The following is a 9,683-nucleotide window of genomic DNA, read 5'->3' as shown; positions in this document are numbered from 1 at the left end:
CCTGGTTGTTTGGGAACTGGATTGGGTTAGCCTCAAAGTCTGTGTCTGCCTTTGCCTCTTAAGTGCAGGAATAAAGATGTGTGCCACCACCAAAGGCTAATAAATAGCTTTTTCCATGGGCCAGGGTTGTCTCAACTGTGTAACCCAGGCTGGCTTGGACTTGCAGTGGTTTTCTCACGGGGCTTCCTCATCTGGTAGCTAACCACACTTTGACATTTGGCTGGTAGAGATGACTATCACCTGAACCTTGGAAAAACTCATCAAAATGTAATAAACTATTGCATGCATTTCCCTTTTCCTCTTGCTCTAAATAGTAGGCTTGCTAAGTAGCAGGTTTTTCTTTTCCTATTGTGCCGAGATCCACTAAACTGGGTCTTCATAAGCCTGGGCTTCATGTCCTCCAGTTTGCTACAGTCGACAATGACTTCCAGCTTTTTTTTTTTTTTTTTAAGATTTAGTTATGTATGTGAGTACACTGTAGCTGTCTTCAGACACACCAGAAGAGGGCGTCAGATTTCATTGTAGATGGCTGAGCCACCATGTGGTTGCTGGGAAGTGAACTCAGGACCTCTGGAAGAGCAGTCAGCGCCCTTAACGGCTGAGCCATCTCTCCAGCCCAGTGTTTATCTTCCTGCTTCTACCTTGTAAGGACTGGGACTGCAGGTAGATGCCCACTGTGGCATTCCCAAGGCTGGTTGGGGTCTAACTTATACACATCAGGCAAACCTGCACCAGCTTCATTTCCAGGCCTAGCCTTGTGTTCTCTAAGAAAGAAGATGAGCCCCAAAGAAGTGACACCAAGCTCAGGTGTCTGTCTCACACAGTTTATTTAACAATAGGTAATAAGAAATCAAATTTAACAGTCTATACAGTGATCCAAAGTTCATATTTATAAGTAATCAACCTTAATTGCATGATTTACAACAGTTGAGGGTTTTTGCTTTCTATTTTCAAGTTTTACAGAAAGTGTACGTGTGTGGGGCAGAGTAAGGAAGAAAGCAAGTGAAGAAATCTCAGACATTTGCATGTTAAAATCACCCCACTGGAGTCATTTCTTACCCTCTTTTTAAATTTTTTTTCCTCTGTTAGATGTAAAAATAACAAAAAATTTTTCTCAAGAAACAGAAACCACAATATTATAATACATCAATTTGGCAGCTGCCCCTGTATATTATGAAAAAGTCATTTTTTTCTCTACATGTACAAATTATCTTAATACTTGAAGTTTTACCCTTAGACTTACAGAATAGAAAATTTTCTGGAGCACAAAAGTTGACTTGAGGGATGGAAAGAGGAGGCTTTTTATTTTATTTTTTAAATGTTTTTAAAAGAATGAACATCTTTGCACCCAGAGAAAAAAATTGGTATTTTAATATATTTATATATATTTATATATATATATATATATAATGTAATTTTACGTAACATTAACCCCTTTTGTCCTCTGGTTTTAGAAATGTTCTTTTTTTTTATTTAAATTCTTTCATAAAGTGAGGAAAATAGGGAAAAATGTCAACCATCTGCACCAGTAAATAATAACTATTAATATTACATATTTTCATTAATTTAAAAAAAATAATAAAACCTATCGGCAAGGCAGGAGCATATGGTTGGCTTCAGACCTCAGTTGCCTCCCAGTGCACACTTGAACCACACACACAAGGGGAAAAAGAGCTGGGGTAACCAGCCATAACAAAAATATATTCTTTGTAATCTATTATCCCTCAGGTTCATCTGGCCTGTTTACTTTAAACCATAAATGGCTACTGCACAGTTCTTACATGTTCCAAGGAAAATGGGTCTTTTAGGCTAAGAAAGATTCAAAAAAATTGTTTTCAGTACAAAAAGTCTTGTTAAGAGAAAATAATCTTTTGCTTCCAAAATACTACAAGGTGTCTCTAGTGTATGTCTAGTGTACTCTGTGAGAGGTTTGAATTCAAGTCTGCATTATCGCTGCTCAGTCCCAGGTCCGTGGCACTTGCCCCGTGGAGGTTTGCCATGCCAGGATTGCTAGCGAGCTGTGAAAGCATTGAATTCTGGTCTGGGCTGGCAAAATGCCCTTGTTCCATAGGGTTGGCAGCCTGGGCAGCTACCAGTCCAGGATGTGGGGAACTGGTCTGTGGAGAAACATGGTGTGGAGAAGGCTGAGGCTGCATCCTCGGAGATGGGCTGGAATGGGGGGGCTGAGACTGTGGTCGAGGAGAAGGGACAGGCTGGGGAGAGCGCACTTGATTGGAGAGAGAATTAGGGATTTGTTGACCTTGTAGGTGTGGGGACTGTGCCTGATTTGGGAGCATGTGCTGCTGTGGGCTCATAGGGTTGGGCTGAGCAGGAGACCCCATCTGTTGTTGAAGAAGTCGCTGCTGATAGGCCTGTAGACTGGCTCCTGCCTCAGCCCCCAGAGCCTGGGGAAGCTGACCCATTTGTCCCATATTTCCTTGCTGCATTTGCTGCATGTGATGCTGCATTCGCTGCTGCTGCTGCTGCTGCGGTGGATAGCCAATTCCTTGGGGCTGCTGGAACTGGTTGGCCATTCCAGGGCCGATTCCTGGCCCTGCTCCCTGCTGTTGCATCATCTGCCGTCTTAAGATGTCTCTGAACTGTGAAGGCATGGTATTGTGATTCATGTTCATTTGCTGAGCTTGGGGACTCATTGCTCCCATGGGTGGCTGGAGCTGCTGCTGCGGCTGCTGCTGGGGCAGGCCAGCTCTCTGGACACCTGCCTGCAGAGGATTCATGTTCTGCAAGGCTGGGTTGGAGTGGACACCTTGCTGGCCAGGCATGGTAGGTGGCTGCAGCCCTGGCTGTCCCTGGGTCATGCCAGGCTGTCCAGGGAGAGGCTGTGGATTAGGGTTGGCATACTTGGCAGCCCGCTGCTTGATGAATGCAGCCAACAGTTGGGGGTTGGCATGAAGGATACTAAGCACCTGTTGCTGCTGTAAGGGAGAACTGGGAGACCTGAGAGTCCGCAAAAGGTTTTGTAAGGCTTGTTGAGACACAGTGCCTGGCTTGAGAGGGCTCACACCCACTTGGCCCAATCCTGGTTGTGGAGCCATGTTTAAAGGCTGACCATGCTGGGCCACTGACATCATGGCTGGCCTTGGCATCCCTGACTGCATCTGCTGGGGCTGAGGCATTCCTCCTTGGGCCCAAGGTGGCTGTTGCTGCATTCCTGCTGGACCTATTCCTGGATCCAAATGCCCACCAGGACCTCTGGCCATAGGAGGTGGGTTCATGCCCATAGGGGCCATGGGTGACATCTGGGGCATCTGGTGCTGGATTGGCCTTTGGAAAATCTGTACATGGGCCATCTGGCGCTGTGTCTCTGCTGCCCTCTGAATTTGCATTGCCATTTCTACTGCTGCAGGTGGAGGCCCTGGAAGGGGGGCCTGAGCAGTCTGAGGTGGGGTAGGTGGGGTCACCTGGCCTGGTGCCTTACCCTGGGACACAGGGCCAGTAGTCTGAGTCCTGGGTAAGTAGGGTGTCATGTTGTTGGGAGGAGTGGGCTGTGGTTGAGAGGTGGGTTGGGGCTGGGGTGTCTGTGGGGTGGCTGGCTGTTGGCCAGTAGGGGTAGTTGGTGTAGCAGGAGTTGGGGACGGCAGGCCCTGCTGCTGCCCCGCCACACCAGTTCGTTGCATGCTGGCCATCCTCCTACGGAGCATCTGAGCCTGTTGGAGCCGGTGCTGCAGCTGTTGCTGCCGGAGCTTTTGCTTGATGTTGAGGCAAAATGGCACCGGGCACTTGTTCTCCTGGCAGTGCTTGGCATGATAGCAGCAGAGGGCAATAAGCTGTTTGCAAATGGGGCACCCACCATTGGTTTTCCGTTTGCAGCCTTTGGTGTGCTGCACAACCCTCTTCATCTTCTGGCAGGAAGGCAGGGAGCAGTTGGCGTTGCGGCACTGACAGGCATGCACCAGAGACTGGATGCAGCGTTGGATGCTCAGGCGGCGGGAGTCTCCTGGGCTCTGTGTAGCTGCAGCTTGCTGGTTATTGCTCTCATCATCTAAGCCAAGGCCTAGTTTCTCCATTTTGTGGTCATGATTTTTAGTGTTATAACAAGTGATGCACAGGTCATAATCCTGAAGGAGAAGAAAAAAACCAGAAGATGCAGGTCAACTCTGCAAAAGTGAATAAAAGCTCCCTTTATAAAACACAACCAATCTCTTCAGTTCTGTCCTTCCCAACAAGAGGGCAGAGGTTTGTAACACATGTTTACATCACAGCTCACACAATGGGGACCTTCCCACATGTAGTGCCTACCTCACACACAGTGCAATGCCAGCGTGTCTCCACGTGGTGCTTGCACTCGTTGCAGGTGTAGACAAAGCGATCCTGACTCTGTGTATGGAGCTCCACCAGCATGCACATGGTAGACCACTGGGCTCTTCGAAGTGAAGAGAACTCCAGGTGCTTGTCCCTTGCAAGGGTGAGAAATGCATCTCTACCGTCCATCAGGTCACAGGGGATGAGAGGGTCAGGATCAACAATGGGAGGCAGGGAATTGGGAGCAGGACAAGCGATGAGGCGGATCACAAAGAAAACCTGCCAAAAGAAAAGCTCATTGTGACTTTCGAACTGCAATGCCACTGCAATAGAAAGGCACCTGAGGAGAAGAGAGGAGAGCACAGAAGGGTTAGTTGAAGCCCTTCATCCTTGTTCATTCTGAGACTTTAAAGATCTCACAACCACCTGTAATGAGATCTGATGCCCTCTTCTGGTGTCTGAAGACAGCTACAGTGTACTTATATACAGTAATAAATAAATCTTTGGGCTCTCTGGCAGGGGTCAGAGTGAGCAGGGCCAGAATGAGCAGAGGTCCTGAGTTTAATTCCCAGCAACCATATGATGGCTCACAGATGAACCATTTGTACAGCTACAGTGTACTCATATACATAAAATAAATAAATCTTAAAGTCTTTAAAAAAAAAAATCTAAAACTCAGGCCAGGTATAGTAAGTGGCTCACATCTTTGATCACAGCACTCAGGGAGCAGGAGTTTGAGGCTAGCCTGGTCTATGAAGAAAGTTCCAGGATAGCCATGGCTGCTACATAAAGAAACACAATCTTGAAAAAAATAAACAATGCCTCCCCCTCATATCCTGTTACTTCATTTCAGTAAAACTTCAAGGAAAAAAACAAACAAAAGCAAACCACAGACCAGCTCAGGGACAGAACATGTGCAGTGATTAGTATACTTTAAGATGCAGTCTGTGGCTTAACCTGAATCTAAGTACTAGAAAGTATACAATTAATCTAAGTGGAGACATCCTGTAAAACCTGTATAGAGGTCTGCTGTAAACAAACACATGCAACAAAATCATAATCAGTTTGGATGTTTTTCTCAGACAATAAGCCAATGGCACACAAAGTCCACATACCTTTCCGATACACATATGTATGTGCATGTATTTTCCTCTTTCTGTGCATGAGTGCTTTGCTTACTTGAGTCTGCACCAAGTGTGTGCCCTTTCCCCAGACCCTCTACTCTTGGCCAGTTTTGGAGAGGTTGAAAATTTGTATGAATTGGCATAAAATCCTAGTCATAAACTTGAAATGCATCTCCAAAGTCTGAGATAGATAACCTAAGCTGCTTGCAAATGGGGCATCCACCATTGGTTTTCCATTCGCAGGATAGCCTAAGATTTGATAAATTAAGTCAAATAAAGGGCTGGAGAGATGGTTCAGTGATTAAGAGGACCAGAGGTCAAGCCCCAACAGCCACACGAACGTCCCATGTCTGTTACACCAGTTCTCTATCCCCTCTGCTGGAACTATGAGCACCTGATGCATGTGGTGCCCGCGCGCGCGCACGCACGCACGCGCACACACACACACACAGACACACAGACACAGTGGTTGTCGGAGCACTGGCTGCTCTTCCAGAGGACCTGGGTTCAATACCCAGTACACACATGGCAGCTCAGAACAGCCTGTAACTCAAATTTCAAATTCTAGTGGACCAGCCACTCTCATACAGACATTCATGTAGGCCCAACACCAAATGTACATAAAAAACAAAAACTCAGTCAAATCAATCACTATTAGCTCTTCAAGCAGTACTACACTCTCAACATTGGGCAAGGCTATTAGTAATATTTTCTGATAGTGGTATCCATTAGAATGCAGGAGGACCTTCCATGCCAGGGGCATGGGTGAAGAGATGGCATTGGGCATCTATCTAGCTTTGGTTGTATCAATCTGTTAGAACTAGAGAGGAAAAATATGGGGGAAAAATGCTTTGAGTATTTGTACTTCCCTCACCATACTGTCTTTTCTAGAGATGGCTAACTAACCTAATTACAAAAATTAAGTCATCAGTCTTCTCACAACATAACTGTTAAGTTTAAGAAATTCCTTATGAAACTGGGCGTGGCGGTTCATGCCTTTACTTGGGAGGCAGAGGGATCTCTGGTAACCTACAAAGTGATAACTAGGGCTGTTACAGGACAGAGAAACCACTTCTTGTAGAGCAAAATAAATATAAAATAAAAAAAAGGGCTGTAGAGATAGCTCAGTGGTTAGGAGCATTGACTGCTCTTCCAGAGGTCCCAAGTTCAATTCCCATCAAACACATGGTGGCTCACAACCATCTGCAATAGGATCTGAGGCCCTCTTCTGGTGTGTCTGAAGACGGCTACAGTGTACTCATATAAATAAAATAAATAAATCTTTTTAAGAAAAACAAAAAAAAAAAACCCAAAAAATAAAAATAAAAAGGCTATTATTTCATCTTAGAATAGAGCTGAACTGTGATAAGAAAAAGAACACAGAGCTGGGCAGTGGTGGTGCATGGGCAGTGATGGTGCACGCCTTTAATCCCAGCACTTGGGAGGCAGAGGCTGGCAGGTTTCTGAGTTCGAGGCCAGACCAATCTACAGAATGAGTTTCAGGACAGCCAGGGTTACAGAGAAACCCTGTCTCGAAAAACCAAAATAAATAAATACCCCCCCTCCCAACCAAAACAAAAAACCACACATGGCCTAGGGATATAGCTGAGCTCGGGAGCCTGGTCCTAGGTATGATTAGACTAGGCATGTAAGACTGTCCTTAGCTACACAGTAAGCAAAGACCAGCCACATCATAAAACGATCTCAAAAACAACAAAATATTCCCTTCTTCCTTATCATGGTTTGCTCAGGTGTTGCTCTTTGTCACTAGTTGCTTTTGTAGAGGACCGAAGTTCCATCCCCAATACCTTCATGGTGGCTGTCTTTAACCCAGTTGCAGAGTATTTGGCATCCTTTTCTGGCATGCAAGCAAAATACCCATACACATAAAACTTAATAAATAAATAAATAAGCAAGCCATGTGAGGAACACTAACTAACTTGTCATTTAGAGGGTTTAATATGATTATGAATGTTTCGGAGTCAGTCTTAAGTCTAACGCTAAGCACTTACAAACTGGGATGAGAGTGGGGCTCTAAGTAACATACAACATTTGAAGAGCAAATCTGAAAAAGCGTTGGAACAGGATATTGATCTCAGAACTAGGAAGACAGAGGCAGGTGGCCCTCTATGAATTCAAGGCCACCCAGGGGGTTACAGAATAAGACCCTGCCTTAAAAACGTCAGAAACCCAAGCAAATTTATCAACAGGACTAGATAAACAATGCTTATCCTTTAAGACACAATGCAACACCATGTAAATTTAGAACAGCCTCAAAGAACATTTTTCATAAGCAAACTCTATATGCATATTCTCTTCATCTCAGTCAACCCTCTTCCAGTCAAATCATTTCTTCCCTCTGAATTTCCAGCAACCTGGAGTTTTCATCATGCCAGTTGGGTGAGCAGCTTAGAACCCCACCTGCCACATCCTTCCACCCTGGTGGCTGCCTCTCACCTCTTTATGCTTTTCCATGGTGGCATACAGTTTCTGAGAAAGGTCATTAGACACATTGGGCATACCAGGCTTCTTCTTATTGCCCCTACTCAGGCTGCTCTTGTTTTTGCTGGTTTTCTTGTTATTCTTCTTCTTAGCATTTTTGCTGTCTCCTTTTGTTACCTGTAGGGCAGCACAGAGGAGAAATGAAAAGGCTAGGTTGTTAGGATTGATCTGGATATGAGGCTGAAGTCTCTCTTTAACTCTTGACCGAGAATTCTTTTTATTATTATTATTTTCTGCAGTTACTCATCACTCACTATTTTCCTTTTAATGTTTCTTTTCTCTCTCTCTCTCTCTCTCTCTCTCTCTCTCTCTCTCTCTCTCTCTCCTTACTTCCTTCCTTCTTTCTTTCTTTAACTTGCAAGCAAATGCTTAACTATTTTTTTTTTGTTTATCTGTGTAGCTTGATGAATGTATGCCATCTGTGTGCAGGTTCTCTCTCTGATAACAAAACTGGAGTTACAGAAAGTTAAGAGATGTTGTTTTGGGTACAGGGAAAAGAACTGAACTGGGTTCCTTTTGAAGAACATCAAGTACTCTGAAGCCTTTCTAAGTTGCCTGCCAACAAAGACCCCAAGCTTCATTATGGAAATGAAAGCTTGTAAACTTGTATTTTTAGAAGAAGTCTCAATTTGCTGGGCACTGGGGACCGATGAATTTAATCCCAGCACTCAAGAAACAGAGGCTGGCAGATCTCTGAGGTAAAGGCCAGCCTGGTCTATAGAGTGAGTCCCAGGAAAGCCACGGCTACACAGGGAAACGGTCTTTAGAAAACAAAACAAAAAACAAGAAGAAAAAACAGAAAAGCCCCAGTGTGCAGAAGCCATTGACTAAAGAGGTCAGATACAGACAAGACTGAAGAATGAGTGGCACCATGGCCGGTGACCAAGGAAAGGAAGAGGGAAACCAGCAAGCTACCAAACACTCTCACCTATTCAGTCATGAAGTTACCCAAAGGATAAATCTGGTAAATAAGGGGTGGGGTGGAGTGGGGGAGGGGAGGGAGAGGGAGAAACACAGAGAACTTGAGATTACGGATGGGCACTGCCATGCTTGCCTTAAAAGGTCCTGGAGCCAAACTTAGTCATCTAGGGCCCTTGTATTTGTGCATACCATGGCACACACCTGTAGAGGCCAAAGGACAACTTATGGGAGGCTGATTCTCTGCTTCAACCATGTGGGTTTAGGGAATGAATTCTGGGTTTGGTGGCCAAGTGCTCCAGCCTTTTTTTTCCCCTTCTTTTTGGACAAGGTTTCACTATATAGAAGTCTGGCATTGGAACTCAATGTGTATCTGCCTACTTCTGCCTCCTGAGTGCTGAAATAAAAAGGTGTGTGTCACTCCTTCTAACCTGCCCCCGTTTTATTAAGCTGAAATCCAGAGAACAGTCAAGATGTGTCTGGTCAGTAACTGACCAGGATACTATGAAGGAGACAAGTTAACTCTGTTCCAGGCTTTTGTCTGCCTGTGATGCTCAGCACTTCTGGGAAAATAAACTAGAGAGCATATGCCTGTAGTAGCTATAATTTGGCCTATTAGATGTATTTTTCTGTACAGTTTTCCAGGAACTTATATTGCTCAATATCCAGGATACTACTTAGAAATACAGAGCCTCTTCGTTCTAAGATAGTTTGGCTGCTATAAAGCCAAGGTTGGCCTTGAAGTCTGGGACCCTTAGTGCTGAAATGAAGCCCATTACACTTAGCAGAATTTAAATTTTACACCAAATTGAGAGTGTAAACTCCTTTCTGTATTGTCAGTGAGGTGTCAAGGTAGACACTGCAGACACAGAAAGC

General features: G+C 44.9%; 1 protein-coding gene across 5 annotated transcripts in view; it reads right to left on the bottom strand.

Moving 5' to 3' along the window:
- Positions 1–803: 803 nt before the first annotated feature.
- Ep300 (E1A binding protein p300) overlaps positions 804–9,683 on the bottom strand; it is a 65,869-nt gene continuing 56,989 nt past the window's right edge. For 4 of the 5 annotated variants that reach the window (XM_006521089.2, XM_006521090.3, XM_030248611.1 and 1 more), the window contains 3 exons: positions 7,845–8,006; positions 4,261–4,542; positions 809–4,079 (listed from right to left, as the gene is read on the bottom strand). In XM_006521089.2, the coding sequence (XP_006521152.1) occupies positions 1,899–4,079; positions 4,261–4,542; positions 7,845–8,006 (2,625 nt within the window). In that variant the 3' untranslated portion in view covers positions 809–1,898. Of the gene's footprint in view, positions 4,080–4,260; positions 4,543–7,844; positions 8,007–9,683 lie in introns of all 5 variants that reach the window. The other variant, NM_177821.6, reaches the window with a different exon arrangement.

This window comes from Mus musculus, chromosome 15 (genome assembly GCF_000001635.26).
Source record: "Mus musculus strain C57BL/6J chromosome 15, GRCm38.p6 C57BL/6J".
Classification (NCBI taxonomy): domain Eukaryota; kingdom Metazoa; phylum Chordata; class Mammalia; order Rodentia; family Muridae; genus Mus; species Mus musculus.
Note: the sequence above shows the minus strand (reverse complement) of the source record. Positions and strands in the feature narration are given on the sequence as shown.